The 22546-nt window shown below is 37.0% G+C and overlaps 1 protein-coding gene across 4 annotated transcripts in view; it reads right to left on the bottom strand.

The window, feature by feature from the left end:
* myo6b (myosin VIb) overlaps positions 1 to 22546 on the bottom strand; it is a 55275-nt gene that overhangs the window by 16441 nt on the left and 16288 nt on the right. For 2 of the 4 annotated variants that reach the window (XM_079853158.1, XM_079853157.1), the window contains exons 5-25: positions 21830 to 21959; positions 21577 to 21682; positions 20736 to 20791; positions 20535 to 20632; positions 20286 to 20450; positions 19806 to 19886; positions 17188 to 17368; positions 14937 to 15081; positions 12555 to 12712; positions 11181 to 11272; positions 10848 to 10920; positions 9488 to 9615; positions 8162 to 8257; positions 7759 to 7929; positions 6837 to 6875; positions 5611 to 5704; positions 4823 to 4953; positions 3854 to 3931; positions 3580 to 3709; positions 3343 to 3433; positions 2914 to 3064 (exon numbers count right to left, since the gene is read on the bottom strand). In XM_079853158.1, the coding sequence (XP_079709284.1) occupies positions 2914 to 3064; positions 3343 to 3433; positions 3580 to 3709; positions 3854 to 3931; positions 4823 to 4953; positions 5611 to 5704; positions 6837 to 6875; positions 7759 to 7929; positions 8162 to 8257; positions 9488 to 9615; positions 10848 to 10920; positions 11181 to 11272; positions 12555 to 12712; positions 14937 to 15081; positions 17188 to 17368; positions 19806 to 19886; positions 20286 to 20450; positions 20535 to 20632; positions 20736 to 20791; positions 21577 to 21682; positions 21830 to 21959 (2394 nt within the window). Of the gene's footprint in view, positions 1 to 2913; positions 3065 to 3342; positions 3434 to 3579; positions 3710 to 3853; positions 3932 to 4822; positions 4954 to 5610; positions 5705 to 6836; positions 6876 to 7330; positions 7444 to 7758; positions 7930 to 8161; positions 8258 to 9487; positions 9616 to 10847; positions 10921 to 11180; positions 11273 to 12554; positions 12713 to 14936; positions 15082 to 17187; positions 17369 to 19805; positions 19887 to 20285; positions 20451 to 20534; positions 20633 to 20735; positions 20792 to 21576; positions 21683 to 21829; positions 21960 to 22546 lie in introns of those variants that run through there. The other 2 variants (XR_013819395.1, XM_079853159.1) reach the window with 2 other exon arrangements.

A 22546-nucleotide genomic window follows, 5' to 3' on the forward strand; every position in this document is an offset into this window, starting at 1 on the left:
AGGTCAAAAATGAATCATAAAAGCATTTCATACAATTAAACGACAGCGATTAACTTAGCACGGCCACAGCTTTTCAGGGGTGGATATTCTATCTATGTCTATCAAAAACAGGCAACGTTCCAAATGGGATGAATCTGCATTCGTCATGGGTCATGGCCACCATTATAGAAGAGTCATTCCAAACTGAAGTGCTCAAAACTGGCCACTTCAAAGGGCCGTTCGAAATTAAGGATTTCGAAGGGTACAACTGGTGGACACTTCGCTCCTATGTTTCTTTGTACAGGTTTAATTTGTTTGGCACGAAAAAAATGGCTTTTCTACTGTCAAACAGCATAAACAATTGTGCAACGATAGCTCCTCCTTAATTGGCTCGGCAAGGTGACGCAGAAGTGCTTTCCAATGAACAGTGTTTTGGTCCGCTACACCCTTCATCCCTTTGATTGCTCTCACTCTAGAGGGTAAACACTTCGAAGGGATTAGGGCATAGGGATGAGCCCTTCAGAATGGAACGCCGGAACAATGTCGTTGAGAGTCAGCTCGCTTGCAGATGATTTGGGAATTAATTACTTAAAAATGCATGAAACGAAATGCTGAAACACAAAATACAACAGTAGAAGATGAGTAAATAGTGAAATTACACAGGGCCAATCTACCCAAGTGTAAAAAAAGTCAGACAGTCGATTTGTCATAAATATTGAAAAGAAAGGGAAAAAAGTGTAACAGATGCTTTCTCCATATGCAAACTGGCTAAATAATGTATTTTTTGTATTTAATGGAGAAAACAAATCATGGAAGTTCAATGTCATGAAAAATAACAAGCGCTATTTAGACTATTTCCGATTCAGAGAGATTCAGAGATAATTCGAGATATTTTGCTTTTGGACAATCATTCAGAAGTTTAGTTGTTCATGTGGTCCACCACAGAATCTGATTCAACGCTTGCATTTTGAGATTACTAGCAAATGAAACTCCATTCACTCTCTGCCTGAATACCTAGTATCCGAATTGCATGTGCCATAACAAGACTTTTTTTTACTATAATGTTAGGAATTTACCAAAAAAGGAGGTTTGTATGTCACAAAACAGTTTAGTAAGTTTGACGGACAGTATTACAGATAAAAACAAGACAGAGCAGCATATTCCCTGCTGGTGGAATGACCTGCCTAACTCAGCACGAGTAACTGAGTCTGTAGCCATTTTCAAGAAACAGCTAAAGATGCATCTTTTTCTTCTACACTTGACCGATTACTAAGAACACTTTCTAATATTTCTGTTTTCTATATTTAAAGTAATAGCAATAAAAAACCTTGCTACGTGTACTGTGCTAGACTAACTGGGACTTGTCGTATCATTGTGCTTGTTTTCAACTAAAAAATTATGCACTGATGATGCAAAAATGGTAAAAATCCATGTATATTTAAAAATGAGATTTTAACTGACAGAAAGTGTTTCTGTGAATTACCTAAATTTGATCGATTTCTCATGTTTATTATAAGAAGACTTAGAATATAGTGTGTCAGTCATATATTTTACATTTATGATGCTTTTGTATACTTTTTGAAGCTTGACTGTATAAATCACTATACACTTTAATTGTATGGAAAACAAAAACTTGGACATTCTACTTAAAATACTTAATAATTTACTTAGTAATTCTACAGAATAATTTTGTTTATAAAGAAAAAAAGTAAATAATAGGAGGTTGAAACAACATTAGAGTGAGTAAAATATGACAAATGAGGATGGGCCAATTGGTTGCACTCTAGTGGTAGTGGCTTTGCCTCCTGTGCTTCGTTAAAAAAATATGAACAGTTTCGCATTTCAAAGTGTAGAAAGTGGCAGCAACTCAGTGGTAACTCGTCATCTCGACGACAGTGGCAACGCTGGGCCACATGCACCGCAGTTGTATTAATATCCTGCAGATATTCATTAAACCTGGATGTGGATTTTGTGCCATCTGGCAGAGCACCAGAGGAGCGTGGAGGGATGCGAGCATTGTGAATGATCATTGTACCGCAGGGGGGCAGGTTCTCAATGACAAGGTCCGTCTCACCCCCTAACGCTAGATGAGTTAGCGCTAGCGTTTTGAATGACAGCCATTGACACAATCTGCATTATTAGCCAGGGAGGCCACAGTAATCTCCAGTCCAGATGGTAAGGTAATAGAAGGCATTGCCAATCAAAAGCCAGATGCTAATCAAAAAGTGCTATGCTAATAACAAAGAGGGCTATCACGGGTGCAGAAGTGCACAGTGCATCTCATTTAGAGGGAGGAATGAAGTGTTCAGGTAGAAAAGTTTCAGCTCTTGTACCAGCTATCTATCAAGGAGAGGGCGCAATGTCTCTCGAGCTCCCTGTCAATAATGCACTCTGCGAGTCTCGAGTCTGACAGATGAGGTTGGGCTCCACATAGAGAATACAACAATGCATATACTGCATTCAATCAGCCGCAGCTGAAAGTTCGGGGAAGGCAAGAAATGAACACTAGAAACGGCATAATGCGGCAAAACCTTGAAAATAGTCTTGACAGCATGTGGTGCGAATGTCAATGATGATCTGCAGACTCAGAAAACTCATTGTCAGACTGTCGAATTGCATACTTTGTATTTATTTACTCCGCTGTGAACGCTAGATTTTCTGCTGAATTAAATTAAGTGTCGGCTATCTTTCTTTTTGTCCCTAGAAAGAGACAACTCTAGAGACTCGAAGCTGGCAGACAATTCTAGCCACAGCTTTAGACCGCCTTCATCAGGACATGGAAAAACACACACCTGTTGAATTATGCATGGAAACTGATACACGAACGAAGGCTAAGAAAAGAGCTACACCGCGTAACATCATTGAGCTTTGTAAGCTGGAGGAGGTGAAAGGGGGTTTGTCAACCTTGGGCGGTTTTCCAGTGGAAAACCTCACCTTGATCTTGGCAATGAGGGCGTCGGTGGAGGCGGCCAGTTCCTCGACCTGTTTGCTCACTTCCTGTTTACTCTCTTTGAGTCCATTCACAGCCTCGTTGAACTTCTCCATCCTTTTCTTCAAATTTTTCACCTTCACCAGGCCATCAATACTGCCATGAGAATAGAGACAATGGTGTTCAATTTTTTGTCCAGTCTATTATTTATTAAAAAATATATATAATTTTGTATACTTTAGCATGTTTTTTAACTTCTTTATTAAATTCCATCTCGATATTTTGCGTGCAAATGTCAAATAAGTAAATAAATACAACCTATATTTTTTTTTTCAAGGTGTAATAAAAGTATAGGTAAAATAAGTAATATTTTCACAATATATGAGGTAAAGGTTTTAAGATCTTTTCAAGGTGTAATGCTGGTGCGTGTATACCGAGTCTTGTGTCTTTTCTTGCACAGCCACATGCGAACCGTCTTCTGAATCTTGATGCAAGCACTGGCCCTGAATCTCATTTTGTTCCTCACTGTGGCAAGTGAAAGAGAGAGGAAGAAGATACTTACTCATCAACAGCATCAAACTGTAACATTGCAAAGGTGAATGGGAGGGAGTAGGATGCTACTAATTGCTTTTTTGAAAGGCAGTTTGCTGGGGTTATGAAGGGTGACGTACATTTAATAACTGACAGTGTGCACCACTGGACCTTCTTCCAGCGGCTGCACACCAGCCACTTATTGACCCGTTTTACAAGCTCGGCCAGGTGCTCCGGATCAGACTTCATGATCTGGTCGAACTCTGCAAACTGAGGCAAACACACACACGTTGAGATTTATGTAGCGGCATTCTGGTTTACGAGGTTGAGCGCCAGTTTAATGAAACAGTATAGCGGTTTTAACAGTCTTGTATTATTCCAATCCTCATGAGAAATATTGTGAGAAATGATCACCTTCCCGGGGCGGAAGAAAACCCTGGTCAAGCCAAACTTGTAATCGTTCTCGTTGAGGCCCAGCGCTTTAAACAGAGCCTGCAGAAGGAGACAATACAATCAGACAGTGGAACACATGCTTTATTAAATGACATTTAGAGATCAACAAGAATGGCATTACGGCTTCGGGCCAGTGCTTACGCTATTACGTTTCAGAGTATGTTTTAATTTTTTTTAATGCCTTGCAAACTTAAACATTTGATTTTCTGTGCTGTTTTTTTAACATTATTGTGAGAGTGACTTGTGAGTAATCAATTAGAATGATTTGAAAACTATCAAATCAGTAATGTTTTGCAATGTATGCCACTTCTCAGCAAAGATTTCCATCACAGTGGACCAAATTTTCCAGCTGTTAGTGAAAATTGTCATTTTAGGGTTGTTTGGGAGGAAAAAACAACATTTAATGAAAAATACAAATATGCTCCTAATATGTACTTGAATGAAAATCTGTCCTAAAGGCCTGGCAGAGAAAGCAGAAGAAAAAAAACATTTTGTTGAGCCTTGATTATTCTCTAGACATTGCATTACAAGCATGATGCTATAATTAATTTTCAATAATTGCCATCAATCATTAATTGCAGCCTGCTCATATACTGTATTAGCGTGGAATCCAATTTTACATTTTATGATGAAGTAAATACTTTATATTTAACCGCGGGGTGTATGATTAAAATGCAATTTGACTTCCAAATGTATCTGTAACTACTGATGACAAACCACCATAATTTATCATGGAAATCAATGAGGGATTACTCTGTGCGTGCTTTGGAAAAATAATATGAAAGGTCATATAGTCTTTTCTAAAAATAATCCAGCAAGCTATCATCGATCATACTAATCCTAATTACATACACAAGAATAACAGCTGAAAAACAATCAGAATAGAATGAGATGTAATGATAAAGATCAAAATAAACAATAAAGGTTTACTTTGCAAAAGAGTCGAGGATCAAGCCTTGTAAGCTTGTTGGGCATGTACTGCTTGTACATGTTGTAGAGCTCATGAAACGGAGCTCGGGAAGGGAAGCCACCCTGCATCAGGTCCAGCACTGATACCATGCCTGAGAGGAGAGAATAAGTACAGATAATGTAGCCAGTAAGGATACAGGATTTGCTGCATTGAAGGCTGGAGCTAAAGCATCAACCAAGTGTAAAGGAAGATTCAACATCTTATTCTTGTGCAGTCAACCTGTACCTGAACACTGTGAGCTTGCCTTTGTCAACAAAACTCACAGATTGAGCAGTATAAATTAGGACATGAGTACTTAGTTGCTAGTAGGCAAGTAATTGACAAGTTGATGAGTCTACATTTACCTCATGTAATGCACAACTAGTCAACAAAGGTATCAAACTAATTGGCTAAACAACATGTCAGTGCAATTTCTAGGCTATACTCTTTTTATGTCTCTTGCTTGAAAGTTTATTTCTAAAACTTTGCTAACATCCTATTAAACACAATAACACAAACCTTCAAAACACCCTTGTGGTAACGCCACCTCAAAAGATAATGAAAAATCAGTGGAGCTCACATTTAATATGGCCACTCCATAGGCAACATCGGGATTTGTAAAAAAAAAAAAAAAAAAGGCACTTCCAATTGATGATTGCTGGGTATTTGTGGAGGGTTTTCTTCAATTGAAATATTTGAAGCATTACCACAAGGGCTGCGAGATGAATTGGATAGTGAAAAAAATACACCTATATAATCATATACACACCCGAGCACTGCAGTTGAGACAGAATTTGAGCTCCTTCAAACTGGTGGCTCACCATCTTCAGATTAGGCTTCACGCAACGGATGAAACTAGAGCCCTTTACAAAGCACGAGACGTTATTACATGTGAACAGAGAACAAACAACAATATTATATGTATAGTCAGCATGACAAGACCATTGGCTAAATGTCCATAGGGTCTGGTCTAGAATGGACCTTTTTCACATATCCAGGATTGGAACATAAAAGTCAAGTTTTTTTTAGAGGTACACGTTGAAAAGTTTGGGGTTGGTAAGGTTTTTTTAAATGTTGTTCACCACTTATGCTCACCAAAGGTGCATTTTTCCCCTCCCAAAAAAATACAGTATACAACAGTAATACTGTGAAATATCACTACAATTTAAAATAACAGTTTTCTATTTTAATATGTTTTCAAATATAATTTATTCCTGTAAATTATTCCTGTAAATTCAGCAAAACTGAATTTCAGCAGCCATCACTCCAGTCTTCAGTGTCACATGATTCTCCAGAAACTATTCTAATATGCTGATTTGGTACTTAATGTTTTTGTGGAAATGGTGATGCATGTTTTTTCAGGATTCTTTGATAATGAAAATTCAAAAGAATAGCATTTATTTGAAATAGCATATAAATCTTTTGTAACATTATGCATGTTTTTACTGTTAATTTGAAACAAATTAATGCATCCTTGCTGAATAAATGTTGAAACTTTTGAACAGTAGTACAAATAGGAGAACATAGTAAACATTATTTGTGTTTCCACTATTGGATTTCTACAACTTTCCAAAAGAGGAAAGGAATATGGCAAAAAAAATAAAATATTTTTTTTTTACACCACAGCCGCCTTGACTAGTTTATTTGTATTTAATGCCAGAATAATATAACATTAATTGAACAAAATAAAATATAAAATGTTATGTATAATGTATAATGATTTACTTTTTTTGCATCATTGCAGTCTGTGAAAAAGTCCATACAGCTTCTGGCCAACTTAGACAGGTAGATACAGTCATGCGAAGTAAACAACCACTTTTTTTTTCTTTTTGCTTTAATGTTTCATTTACCAGTGCCATATATCAGCAACTGTCATTTTGCATTTTTTGCTGTGCCGCCTGGTTTGCGGCATGCATTAGACACACTCAGTAATAATCAAAACAAGTGGCTAACATTTTAAAATAACAAATGAATAACATTAAACTCATTACTCACTGTACTGCGAAGCTTTTCCAGTAGAAGATTCAGTTGGGTCTATGAAATTTGATCAGAAAAGAAATGTGAGAGTGAATCCTGTAAATTTTAATTAAGAGCATCTTTTTTTTTTTTTTTATAATAATTTTAAAACACACAATTGTAGAGTTGTACTGCCATGCAAATGGTATTACACATTTTGGCACATATAGGAAGTAAAAGACATGCATTATACTGGTGATTGGTCCAGTTACAAAGATCTTTTATCTTATCGTGATGGTGACATAAATGACATGGTGATGTGTTTACAGTGAGAGCTCCCTAACAGTATGAATTCCTTGTGTGTGATTTCTTCAGCAATGACATGAGAAAAAACTACAGCAGAGACTAAAAATGTGGCAGCCACGTTCACACAAAGGCATGGCAATGGACCAAGTGGGTGAAGGAGAAGGGTGGGAGAAACTTAAGATCAACATTTGTTTATGAGGTTGCAGGTTACCCTGTGGTGCTGGCACTGAATATTTCAGCCAGGCTTACCCTACAGAAGCTTCAGTTTTTTTCTCTCTTTCTACATTTATTTCAGCACCAGAACTTTTCACAGGGAAAGGTTGAAGAAACAGGAGAAGGTCTAAGAAAGGAGGATTGAGAAAGGGCAAAAGTTAGAAGGAAAGGAATTAGATCACCAGGTAAAATATCAATTGTCTCTCACAAAAGCTTTTAAAACCTACAACTGTCAAGAAGAAGAACAAAAAGAAAACATATAGCCCTGTAAAACAAAATCTACAGCGGTCCAAATACAAAACCTTGAGGAACTCCTGATCTGAGGAAAGCCTGTAGTCTTGAGGGCTTAATTTTTTTTTGTCATATCTTCAGACTTATTAATGCCTTTGACAATGTGTGTTTTCTGGCTATCAGGAGAATATAAGCTAAAGGGTAGATTCACCTTGAATTTGTTTCCCACACTGATAAAGCTGAGTTTGCCAGCCTTCTGCTTTGAGTCCTTGGAATTGGAGTTGTTCTCAAAGAGATCCCGCACAAACTTGTCCTTCGACTCACACACCAGGCTCTCCAAAGACATGTGGAGGGCGTCATTATTCTTCTCCACAAACTGGGTCTGCTCACACACATACACAAATCCCACAGGGCATAGAAATAAACACAAAGTCAGCCACACACACAAAAAAACAACTTTACCAAAGGGATTCCCCCAAGTCCCCAATTGTTTTTACAGTGTGGAAGAAATTAATTAACCAATGTTAAAGACTATCACATTACAGAAATAAAACAACACAATGGTTTCTATACATAAAATAATTCAGAATGAACTGAGTGAATTGGGAACTTACAGTCTCATAGCACACGGCACCAGCGAAATGTCTTACGATGAAACCTTCATCATCTCTCAAATTCCTGTGGACTGTAAGCTTTGACTTCCTAGGCACCTGAAAAAACAGCCCACAGAGAATCCTTAATTGCAGCTGTATGGTTATGATTTCCCTCATTTTTGGGTCTTGACATTGATGGAAGGTCAGGGTGAATCACATAAAAACTAGAAATGCCCAGGTCATATATAAATCACATATATTAAAATAAATAAAATAAGAAATAATATTTTACATGAAGAAAATGGAGTCTAATTATGCATCATGACATATTTTTAATAAACATATGCACATTAATTACTCCAAAAGCTCTGTAGCCTAATATAATGGCAAAAAAAGTATATGTATATTTGTATTTATTAAATACAAAAACAACTAAAACAAACTAAAACAAACTAAAAAAGTACAAAAAGGCCTGTTTGCTGTAATAAGTCATGTTGAAATACACAGTTAGATGAGGGATGATGTCTCCCTTAAGAACAGTGTGAATTTTTAATTTTATTATGTTAGCCAATAATGATGCTTCATCCAATATATTGTTAAGGTAAATTAGCAATAATAACAAATTGAACTCTTTTAAAACAAAATTGAAAATCATGAAAAAGGGCCATCTTTTCCAACTATAGAAAGTTGACTCCCTACCCAGGTCATAATATGTAAATTACATTTACAATTTTTTAAAACCGTAAATAATTTGAAATACTGTTTTGAAAGAACAATGACAAATCAAATGAATCCCAAAAAAAGAGATACATCGGAATTGAACAATATAATTTTATAGATACGGTCTATTATTTTCAATTATCCAGCAGGTTATGATGAAAAATTAGGATGTTTGAAATATACATCAAAAATTATTAAACCTAGGGTCTAACTTTAACTTTCCACTTCAAATCAAAACGCAATACATACATTAACAATGTTCTGATGTTCAAGATTAATAAGAGAATCGCTATTAAATAAATGTGCTAAGATGAGATTCAGTGACAGCTACAGTCAAAAGGAAAATTAAACGTGTGTGTAGGGTTCATCTTACTCCATCTTCCACTACATATTAGGCAACTATTTTTAACAATATTTTCAGATAACTTCAGAATGACACTGAAGGCCCAGTCAAATTGCAGAAAGTGAAAATTGATTGGGTGCTCAGAACTAAAGATATTTTTATTTATTTATAAATAAATATTTTACTCTGAGATGCTGTACAATACTATCCTGCAGACTTTCCAGCTTTCCTTTGCTATATATACAGTAGACTTGGCTATTGAAAACAACCAAACCATAGCTTACAGTGAGACGGAAGTGAACTTTGTGCTTGCTGTGAACTGTCTCTGCAAAGTGCTGATCACTGGGCTGGGGAAGACGGTTCTCCTCATCCAGAATATCCAAGATACCCACCAGCTTTGCCTCAACCAGATCTGCAAAACAAAGTCACAGAGACGAGTTCTGGAATGACGACACAAAGTTTCATGCGAACGAAAACGAGGTGAATAGTGATTTAATATATTCAATCTCCCAGCAGAAGGTATTATACAAAATGAAGTAGAACTCAGGAAGTTTAATGGACGAATGCAAAGTCGGTGGGCACACATGGACCTTTTTGATAATCAGTGTGAAGGCATACGTCGTATGCATAATTCATCTGAGACGTGCACAGGTGAGAGAGGTGCGGATGCAAGCGCAGTCATGTATTTGCATGAGCAGACACCCGAGGATAAATGTGAGGTGATTGATGAGGAGACGTGCAGGGAAAGGAGCGGCGTGTCCATTTGGAAGTCACAAGGACATGTGTTGCATCACTATCAGGAGAATTAGTAAAAGCAGAGCTCATAAATGGAAAGCAAGTCTTTCCCCTCGGAACAGAAGTGACATCTGCGGTGCAGGTGTCGCGTTCCTACTTTTTGCACAGCAGACACCACATCAGAGGCGAGATGTTGTGTCAAGCCACCTGCATACTGTGCAAACTCACACAAGCTGTTGAGTTGTGACGGCTTGGGCAAAAAAAACATAGGTGGTTTCTTTTGGCATGCATAGGAAGATCTTCGATAAATCATTTGGGTTAAAATGTAGGTCGACTTAAAAGATAAAAGGTATTGGTTCTGAATCTGATACCTTCGGACAGCAGACTTCGCTCTGGTGATGGTATTTGCATTCAGTGAACCGGGGGAAGATTTCACAGTGTGTCCTGAGTTTGAACTGACTTTCTGTTACTGATGGGTGATTTGATTCGGACTGCATTGCTCGAGAGATCACTTTTAGAGCCGACATCAAAAAACTAAAACAGTGTGACCTCTTCATCTTATCTACTAAACCCTCCAGTGGGTTCAAGAGTGAGAGAGGTCATTCCCAGGATTCAATCCTGTGTTAGTTATCTCAAGCACCCAGCATGCATTTCTGCTGGAATATTAATCTTCGGCATGTTTTGTCAAGAGATTAACAGACATGGCAATGTATACAAATAACTATGTTATCATCATTTGAAGGCCATAATTTGAGAAGAAATTACATTTGCATTGTAACACATTTTGGATTTAGAGACCCTAGCATTTCCGCGTATGGAGGACTTTATATTGCCATGTATGGGCCGTAGCGCATCCAGTAATGATTGAAATGGAGGAAGATCATTATTCAGTGCCGAAGGGACACTCACCTATGCAGTCCTGATTATCAACATAATGAACTTCATTCACTCCCAGTCCTTCTTTCTGATACAGCTCTTGCTCCTGGGAAGGAAGAGGAAAAACAAAAACTAAGTAAATGTGCATTGGTTTTTGCTAAAAGTGAGAAAATGCTTAACTTAATCTGCTGGAACAAGAGCATTTCAAAAGAAGTTAAACTGGAACTGTTAAATCGGAAGAGTAATATGCTTGCAATTGAAAAAAAGATACATACAGATGAAATAGCTTCATTTGTTAGTTTTAAGGAGGGCATATTTATGATTCACTGATCGATACAAAAAATCCCAATAACATTCATGACTCACCTCTTTCAGTATACGTTCATTAAAAAACTGCTGCAGCTTTTCATTACAGTAGTTGATGCAGAACTGCTCGAAGCTGTTGTGCTCGAAATACTCTGAACAGGAATATTAAAAAAAGCATTTTATGATTCATGCGCTTGGTATGTCTCTAAAGGCATTTAACATTTACACTATTACAGAAACACTGTTAATGAGAAGCAATTATCGTTAATCTTAGCACATATTCTCAACCTTATTTCTGCATAAGACATGCTAATAACTAGTGAATCACTACGTCTTCTATATATTCAATCAGTCATATTCCATGCTGTTTATTTTAAAGTTTAACATTAATGGAATATTTCAAGTCACAGTTACAGTAGCTAAACTCTATTGACAGACAGCATCTGTTATCGTGGGAAGTAATTCCAGTTTGTATAAACAAAAAAACAAAAACGGACAGTTATGCACTTAAAATGGAGATACGCAATTCCCATAGATGTCTATTGTACAGCATGCTTACCCAGTAATTAATTACTAGCTACTAATTAACATCTTCAACAGTGTAATTAGATTACTGTACTAATTACTCTCTCTAAAAAGTATTGCATTACTTATAAAACTGCTCTTTTAATTCATTCAAATAAATAATATAAAATTGCATAAATAATTCTTGAACTGACCAAAGTATTCATAGAGAGAAGGTTCCATTAAAAACAAACATTTTAAGATTAGATGTTAAATTTTGATGTTAAATCCACTATTGTTTTATATAGAATTTTTCTATAGTCCATAAAGTATTTAATGCAATCACATGAGAAGTAACTGTAATTAAATTACAGAAAAAAACCTTTACAACAATCCCTTACTTTGTTACTTTGGAAAAGTACTTAAATTAAATACAGTAATTAATTACTTTATAAATATGTTTTATAATTTTTGACAAATTATTTCGACATCTTAATTTATATTTAACCAAGGATATTTTTAAGTGTTTTAAGATAGTCAAAATAGCTCAGAAAGAACTCTGACATTACATATAGTAGGGTCAATAAGTCTGAGACAACACGGAAAATAAGGGAATCACAATCTAACTTAAACATGAAAATAAAGGATTAAAAATTTTAAAAAAATAAAAATTTAACTAAAAATCATTGAAACATAAAATGAACAAGAAATATTTAAGATTCTGCACTACTTCAGTTCCCAATCAAAATTAATAATACCAGATGTTTCGCAAGTGGTCTCAAATGTTTGGAGCTCACTGTATTGAAGACTAGGTTGTCTCATTTCTCAGATGCATAATTTCTTAGGTTGACATGTTTGAAAATTGAAGAGCCACTGAGATTCAGTGTAAGACAACGTGACCCGTCCATTGCGGCTATCTCAAAAGCTCACCAAAGCCAGCGATGTCCAGCACGCCGATGAAGTTGGAGGACGTATCAAAGGGAAAGCACTGGTTGACCCGTTTGACCACATGATCAAAGAGCCGGCTGTAAACGGCTTTGGCGAGAGCATCGCGGGCATTGTTGGCCTGTTCCACCTTCAGAGGCACCCTGGAGAGGAGCAAAGTGGGACAGGAGGAGTCAAAATCTGGGCCAAGGCTTCTGCTAATGTCGCCTCATCAATACATGTCCATTCTGTTTTACTCCGTCCAACTTTGCACTCTTAAGATAGTTGCTGTTTAAGCATTCCAAGCAAGATATGTAAAAACACTTCAGGGGAAAGCAGAATTCCAACGAGAAATAATTTTGACTCAAAATTTAATTTATTCTATTCAATTCCATTATGATAGCAGATGCTCAAGGCTGCTGAAAAAAAAATCACCTCTGTTTTACAGTCTAAACACATTATTGTCGGGTCATATAAAGTCAGAGGACAAACGAATATAAATGAGGTCTTTTTTGTGTCAGTGAAATTGTTTGGTAACAGTATAAGAGAGAAAATTAGTGTTGTGTGTATGTGCCTTGTATTTATAGGGACAAAGGTAAATTGGGACAATTTTCTGCTTTTCTGAGTGCTAACGGCAAATTTTTTCTTGTTTCCAAAAATGACAATTACATAAATTCTTAAGACTATGCAAGAAAATATGTTTATATTTGGCAAATAACTGGGTGTAAAAGGCCCAAACTACTTTTAACGCAGAAATATATATATATATATCATCATCAAATGTATAAAAACCAATTAATTGGTCCTTCAGAAGATTAATTACATAATTAAACTGAAAACTGTACAGGGAAAAGGTTCAATTCAAACATATTTTGCAGTGGATGCTTTGATAAATGTATATACGCAATACAAACAGCACTTGAAATCCCGGTGTAGCTTAAAGGGCTCGAAATGCAACAGCCAAGCGATATTACATGAAAACACAATAAATCTCAATAACACACGCCTGTTAAAGCAAAGCAGCTCATAATCACAAGCCACAGTGGCTCCCCGCAATCCTCAGGAGGTGTAGGGATACCGGCAACTATCTGAAACTTCAGAACTGGATGATAAAAACCTTCTTGCTCTCTTGAAGATGCTGTCCCGCTGTGGGAATACCTGCTGTGTGACTCTTATTGCCTGCACAGTTAATAAAAGCTGGTCTTGGCTCACAATAATCTCTTCGATCTCGAGTCTGCGAGATTGCTTTTCATTAACTCGCTTTTATGCTATTAATGTATTCCCTCTGTAGCGTGTGAGTCAAGAAGCTGCTGTACTCTTTCTTCTCAATGTCACCTGCTTTTGTTGCATTTAACAGATTTTTAAAAATCACAATGCGGCTCTGAAATGAAGCTCTGTCAGGCACAAGCTGCTGCCCTCTCCGGTGTCTATCGATGTGAATTGCAGGGGTCACCGTAGCCTTGTTTGAATACAGTCTCCATAATTTTCCATGAAATGCATATTGCATATGTACGTGGTTGTGCATCTGTTCCCAGTCAAATGAGGAGGGTAAAACCTCCTGTGACTTTGATTCTCATCATACCTAAAAGACCCTAGGCCACTCCCTCAGACAAACATCCATTATTCATGCAGTGCAAACACTCCCAGTCCGGCATCTGTGCTTGGTTAAATATTAATCCACCGAGCGCTGCCCTATCATTCAGACGCCACAGAATATAAAACCCCACCTGGGCAACAGAGAACGGAGCATACGATTCAATCGAGGCAATCAAGTTTTTCCAATTCCTCTCCCCTTTGACAATTGGTGTGTGCAGTAATTGGACTGTGGGTTTTACATGTTGAAAGCTGAGAAGAATTGGGCTTTTGTTTCACAAACTTGCAAACCTGAGTCTTATCTTTGACCATTAGGAGAAGAAGTGGTGTGGAAAAAGCTCATTGATACCTTCAAGGCCTCCTCTCTTACGTAATCAAAAAAAAAAATACTTCCGTTTAAATTCAGAAGACTTTCGATGGCAACTAGACTATTACGGCCCCTCAGCCAATTTAGTCTCTGCCACATTTGATTAAACTGACCATATCTCTAATGGAAAAGCTGCGATTAGCTATTTTCAGCTTTCCTCTCGTCTGTGAGCGGGCGACCAGAGGATTCATTTAGTTATGTGAATGCAAATTGGGCGAAATGATGAAATGTAATACTAGAAGACGTTTTGCATCGCAGGGAGATTAAGATGTGAGGAGAGTGTGTCAAATACCAAGCAGGGATCTGTGCTGACTTTTGATTTGTCTTTTGATCATCATTTGGATTCAACTACAGATCTAAAACAAAACAAGCTACCCCCGGGCCACTGGCTGAGCCAGATGTTAAGGTAAACATATGGGGTCACTCACTTGATGACTGTGCCTTTGGCGCCCCCTGCAGTGGTGAGCATGACCCTGGTGGTGAGGCTGACTCTCAGGTCGTCCTGGTCCAGGCCGAGCAGCTCAGCGCAGTATTCCAGAGTCTGACTGGACTGGTTCTTCAAAATGCAGCCACCTGAGATCAGATCCAAATTCTAATGGTATCTTAAAACTTTGTCTCATTATTTTTCTTATGCAACGTCTACATAGCACAAAATTCTTAATGTTTTTCAATTTACTGATACATTCGTAGCTGTTAATGACCTGTTCTCTCATTGTCAAATTAGATCAAAATATGTCAGTCAACTACAGACTAAGATAAAAGAAAAATCATTAAAAAAAAAAAAAATCAGTATATCTTTATTGAAGAATTTCTTCTCTTCTGTGTCAGTCACCTACGCTGTACACAGAGAAGAAACTCTTCAATAAAGTCTGTTATTTTTGTTTGCTTTTTGCACACAAAAAAAGTATTCTCGTCGCTTCATAACATTAAGCTTCAACAAGGTGAACAACTGGAGTCACATGGACTATTTTAACAATGTCTTTACTAGCTTTCTGGGCCTTGAAAGTGGTTGTTGCATTGCGGTCTATGGAGGGGTCAGAAAGATCTCAGATTTCATCAAAAAGATCTTCATTTGTGCTCTGAAGATGAACGAAAGTCTTACGGGTTTGGAACAACTTGAGGGTGAGTAATTAATAACAGAATTTTCATTTTGGGGTGAACCAAGCCTTTAATACAATTTTTGACAAAAGTTTACATTTAAAATGGCATTGTGGTGCAACCACAAGTTTGAGGTCGTACTAAAAAAAAAAAAAAAAAAGCATACATAATGTTTTTTTTTGTAGTACAACCTGAAACTTGCCATGTCCTAAAAGGCCAAATTATCAGATATTTTAAGAGACCTACTGATTTTGACAAATGGTCATGAGGGTCTGCAGGATTCCTCTTTATGATATCACCATTTTTTGTTTTGTTTTTTCTGCATAATTTTTTTTCTCCTCATAATACAAGATTATGCCAAACTACCTAATTTTTCTTTCATTCTTTTACTGAGTTTTTTCTCCATTATAGACCTTATTCAGAGAAGTGCCATGAGATATTTTTAACATGCATTTAAAATACGTATTTAATGACTTTTGAGTATTTTGTTGTATTTTTATTTTCCTTTACAAAAATAAATGAAATGTAATTTGTATTAAATAATTTGAGAGACTGTCTATGCAGAAACATCTCATGGATGCACTGGGACGCATTCTCAGTGATGTATCTGTCATTTTATTTTGCATATAATAACTTTTATCACCAGGCTTAATAGGACCATAGACATATAAAACACGAACAGGACTACCAAATTACCCATCACAGTTTATGGCTCGATGCAAGGAAATCACTTTATGTGACGCATCCTATTGACCGCAGTCTAAGAGCTAAAAGTGTGCAAACAAATCTATAAAAGCACACTCCTTCAATCTCCTATCTCAGCCATTTACAAAAATATGTGTTCATACATAATAGCCTTCAGGTCTCCTGTAAGACCTCTATAACATTAGGATCCATGTTTTCCAGCTAAAAGGTGTCTCAGGCCAGCATCTCCATTGTGAGTGGGGAAATGGTGTAGGCCAGAGCAGTAAAAGGTGTTATACCTTCAGCAGAACAGGAAAACAAATCCGGAGCGCAAGTCTGGTAACACTAGAAGAACCCCCACAGCAGCTCCCTAATGAAGTCTTTTGAGTTGGAGAAGGGGTGTGTGTGTGTGTGTGGGTGGGTGAGGGAGTTTAATGAGGAGAACATCAGCAAGTGGATGAGCTAAAAAAAAATAACACTTCAGACAACAGTGACTTTTCCCTGACTGAATGCAGGTAGTGCAAATTCTGTATATATATATATATAAGCTAAATTGGTCATATTTTGAAGTCTCTTACCCTGAAGGAAATCAAATATTTCTGATCCAAGTGTGACATGATGAAGCAAAAAGCGATAAATTCTATCTCTTTTTTACCCTGACTGCGACTGCAACTGACACACAAGACATTTGCTGTCTGTTTGCATGGTTTCTAGTTCCGTGATGGACAGTCCCTTCCAGAAATTAAATCTCACTGGTTTTATATTTAACATGTTCTAATGTGATTTTGTCACTTTATGCAGGACAGAAATTTACTTTACGCTTGAAAGTTGTCGCATCATGCCAGGTTAGGTCATCAAATAAAGGTATTTTTATACAGATGCTGCATGAATGGCTACCAGAGGTGCTTCCTGTCTCTTCGAAGTCGATATTGCCGAGATGAAGGACGCCAGCCACCACTCTGAAGAGATTGAGCTTCTCTGTGTCATCCAGGCCGATTCTCTTCATGGCAACCACCATCCTGTTGAAGTCTCCCAGGTCATCCAGCAGAGGGTCCTTCAGAGCACCCACTTTCCCATGCTACGAACACAACGGACCATCAAGACAAACGGTTCCAGAATCAACAACATCCACACGTCACACGAGCCTCAGAAGATCAGATATGTATACTGGAGGACTGTATACAGATCTAGATCTCTGATTAAAAGGAGGAAAGGAAATCAAACCACACCTGAGGATCAGAGTGTGCCAGAAGTTCCTTTTTATATTATATTAAAAAAAAGATGATTTTGTCATAATTTATTCACCCTTATGTAATTCTACACTTGAATGACTTTCTATGGAATGCTTTATGCTGCTGTTGTATGGGGAAAAGAGCAACATAAACATTCTTCAAAGCTTCTCTGTGTTTAAAGGATACAAGGGTGAGTAGATGACATCATTTTTATTTTTGGGCAAACTATGCCTTTAGGTCACTGACGTATCGATAATCTGCAGTCTGATGACACAACAGATCACACCACTCTGACCAACGCTAGAGCTTAAAAGCTGTTCCATACCCATGACTACAAGCACCTCTTACAAAACTACTTATTTCACAGAGAAAGCCTCATGCATATTAGCTTGCAGACCCATGCACACACTAATGATCAATTTCATGCACAGAAACCCAGAAAGCCAAAGAATGTAAAGCATGAAAAGAATTTAGAAAGAAGGACAACTGGTAAAACATCACCTTATGATCCTGAATTTTAAGAAGATCAGGGAAGGCAAAGACACACAATATTCAGTTACAAAAATATCGACAAACATTATGGTTATTAGAAGAGTGAAGCTCTGTTCCAAAACCTACATAGGCAGCATTTTAATGACAAACCAAGCTTTAAAATAAGCTAAAACATCTAAAAAAAAATCAATATATAAAACTACATTTATGATTTACATTTTTTTCCTCATTTTTATTCATAACCCCAGGGTTCTCATGGTCGTGGAGAGCCTGGATGTACTGTATGAGGGAAATTTTAAGTGTGATTTCTAGACCTGGAAAAGTCATGGATATTAATAAATTATTTTTTTTAAATGTATGAATATAAAGGTTTCTGGTTATGTTAAGCTATAAAATATGTGGGTAGACATTGCTGAGAAACTGCTATTTGTGAGTTAAAAAACTGTAATCCCAAATGACAAAAAAACAAAACGAAAACACGTATGGAATATAATTATAATTTATAATTAGTTTATTTTATTATTTTGAAATACTGCTACTAATTTCTGTAAATATGAATATACTCAGCTTTGTCATTATAGCAGAAGTACAGGAAATATTTTGGGGGGCCTTTGAATATTGTCTTTGACAAGGGGAGGCTTTGTAGTTTGAGGCGATTATAAAAACATAGTATTGTTTAAATTTTAAAGCAGCCTCGTACATATCTTTTGTTCGGAAGGCAATCCCTGAATGCACAAAAATCATAAATACACTAAAATCTAATTCAATACCAAAGAGTATCGCTAAATATATTTTAAAACTAATGTTAAAAAAAACTATTTTAAAACTAATGTTTATGTGTGCTTTGTATTTTTATGCTTATTAGATTATCATGCTGTTAGTTTAGCAGCATGCTAATCTAACACTTGGAATCAACAGTAAGTCGAGTCAATTTGATTTCTATTTTTGTGGCGCAGACTTGCTACCTTTGTAAAGAGTCCAAATTTAGTCACTTAAGAGGTTCCACCTTGATTAGGATTAGGATGCAGTCTTAAAAGACTATCTAAACATGAGACCGCTCACTAGGTTTTGGACCAGAGCCTGATTCACAATTAAAGATGGATTGCATATTTTAATACCGACCTAAAATCATTATGAGATTCAATTGTTCAAGGATTATTAAAAAGGAGACAAAAAAAAAACAACAACAAGAAAAGTACCATCTGTGAATTTGGGGTAAGAAAATAATCTTAGATTTTCATCTGAAAATACATTGAAACAGACGGTGTTGAGCTAGCAAATGAACTACTGCACCGACAGAAACAGCAGCTAATGAATATCTCATCACCTCCACAGGGATTCAACACAACGATGATTTATAATAATGGCCCTTGATAACAATAACATCAATTGATGGGCTCAGTCTCCAGAGAGGGCCGTGTGCAAACACAAGAAAACAACGCTGGAATTTATTACACTTTACATAATTCATCAAAGATGTGAACTAATTTCTGAGGGTAACTAATTCTATTTGAGGCAAAAAGGTGATCCTGCAAACTTCAGAGATTTTGACTGCGGTCAAGGTCTGTTCACTCAGCACGTCCCCTAGTCTTAATTTTTACTACATGAACAAAAGGAACTGTGAGGATTTGATCATATATCAAAAATGAATCTGAAATCTTAACTGCAGCTTAGCTTAGTGCTGTTTATCACTTTAGATTTGTCACAAATGTTAATCAACACAGAGGAAGAAGGAAAAGATTCATCACAGTACTGCCCCAGAGATTCCTAAACAAAGATGATTCTACGTACCTCAGTACTTTTCCTGTTTTGCATGATCTGTTTATCCGAGTCCTTGTTTGCAAAGTATCGCGTGCAGCCACGATTCAAATACTGAGTGAACACAAACACACAATGATGAAAGTTAACAAACGAGAATAGAACCAGCAGAAACACATTCGTAATCATTGTAAAGCAAATATGCCATCTAGTGGCACATCTACAGTTTCATGGTATATCATGTATATGAGGGATTGAAACCTCACATATACAAAGGTTTGAAATCAGATAACCTAAACTAAGTTATTAAAGGATTTTATTGGATTTGATAAAATGCTTCGCCACTTCATTTGCCACTGTGCTTTGATAGTCTGCTTGCTATGGTCACAGTTGTTAGGTGGCTTTTATTGCACCAATTATAACAGAGAGTATCGAAGTTTCCAGCTGAACCAAGTGTCTAGGCTTGGTAAAATGATTTCCAGCTTCCTGATACACAATTCAAAGGAAACTGACCCGGAAGTTTTCCGGAGAGTTGAGATGAAGCCTGTTCCTGATGTCCTCCGATGCCCCTGCGCAGAGTCTGTAAAATATATGATAATTTCTCTCTTCTGGACTCTGCATGCAAATCCGAGACTTCTCCAGCAGATAGTGTGAAACAAAACCGCCCACAACTGCATTCTGAAGACACGATGAACACAATTAATAACTACATGAAGTCTTACAGAGGACACACTCTTGTCTTCAGACTAAGACAAAGTCTACCTTCTCATTAAAATGAATTTCCACAAACTTTCCAAACCGACTGCTGTTGTTGTTCCTGACCGTCTTTGCATTTCCAAAAGCTTCAAGCAAGGGGTTGGCTGCATGGAACACACATATTTCAAACACTGATTTTGTATCATATGCAAAAATCAAACACTACTGTACAAGACAACCAGTTCTAAGTGTCTTTGGAGATCCTACCTTCAACAATCCTCTCATCTATATCTTGACCTGTTCCATAAGATGTGGTTAAATACCTGAAATTAAACAGATACAGTATCAAGAAATGATGACATTAATGACAAAACTGGTCCAATAAAACATATTTACTAACCATCAACATTACTGAGCACTGCAACATTCAACTATTCAAAAGTTTGGTAAGATTTTTTAATGTTTTTGAAAGAAGTCTCTTACTTAAAATATTTAAAATAATGGTATTCTGAATATATTTTAAAATGTAATTTATTCCTGTGATGGCAAAGCTGAATTTTCAGCATTATTACTTCAGTCTTCAGTGTCACATGATCGTTCGGAAATCATTTGAATATGATGATTTGCTCAAGTAATATTTCTTGCAACATTATTACATCAGCGGAAAATTTATCATCAGAAGTTTATTCAGGATACCTACCCATTTTTTTCAAGATGTGAAATAATCATCGTATTAAGTTACCACAATGAATATTACAATGGGTCTTTATGATTTTGAGCAGTTTCAAAGACATAATGTATTTTTATAAAAAAAACAAATGCTAAATATATTTTCATATCTAAAAAAAATCTCAATTCACCACTGGAAGGTGTGTGTGAATGAATGAATGAACGAATGAATGAACGAATGAATGAACGAATGAATGAATGAATGAATGAATGAATGAATGAATGAATGAATGAATGCATGAATGAATGAATGAATGCATGAATGAATGAATGAATGAATTTGGACCCTTGTATATATGTATGAAATTTAACTGAAGATTATGATTTTTTTAACTGAAGTGTTTTCATCATTCCATAAATAGACTGAGAGTTATCACACCTGAGAACAAACTTTGTGTTTTCTGTTTTTCCAGCACCAGATTCACCAGACACAATGATGGACTGACTCATCTTCAGAACCTTCATGTCTCTGTAGGCTTTATCCGCTGAGACAGAGAGAGAGAGACAGACATTTGTCAAAATCACTGTCAATACTGTAGTTACCTTAAAAAAATTCTACAAAAATAAAGACTTTGTGCTTAGAATTAAATCCTCAAGTGTCCTATTAGACAGACATTCATATGTCCACTCACCAATAGCGTAGACATGAGGGGGAAGTGTCCCCAAAGAGCGTCTCTGATAGCTCTTAATGGACTCTGGGGAGTACAGTTTCGGGATGTCGAAATACGGGTTCACAGCAATCAGGATGTTAGCCACAAAAGTCTAAAATAAAACAAACAGGGTCCGAGAACATTTGAAATGTTCATTGTTGTGTGTGTGCTTTTGTATTTACAGTTTTACATATTTTGGGCAAACAGGAAGTCCCGACCAATAGTTGACAAGTCAGACGGCTCAGACGAAGAGCAATGTTTTAACCGCTCTCACTCAAAGCCTCAGACTTTCAAGTTAGCCACGCCATGCGGAGCACCGCTACCTCACAGGACCTAATTAAGTGCATTGGGCAACTTGATAGCGTCTGGCCAGGATTAGCTGGGTCATCTGAGACGTGCAGTCGCACTAGGGCAGGGCCTGGGCAGTCTCCTGACAGCCTTGTGCGCTGTGCTGATGAGCGTGCGCTGACAGCTGGACCGGCGTCTCTCAGATGAGAGGCTAATAAGGGCCGTTGGAGCACGACAATAACATGCCCATCAGCTCCGTACCTGCAGGCATGCTTGCCAATGAGATCTGTGGGGTTTAGCATGAAACTGGAAGCCCTGCACTGCCCTGAGGTGACTGTTAAGCAAAACATGTGAATGCATCATGCATTTGCATAAATGGCCCAAATCTGTTGAAATTTAAAATGTAGTTTC

The sequence above is a fragment of the Squalius cephalus genome, assembly GCF_949319135.1.
Source record: "Squalius cephalus genome assembly, chromosome: 20".
NCBI lineage: Eukaryota > Metazoa > Chordata > Actinopteri > Cypriniformes > Leuciscidae > Squalius > Squalius cephalus.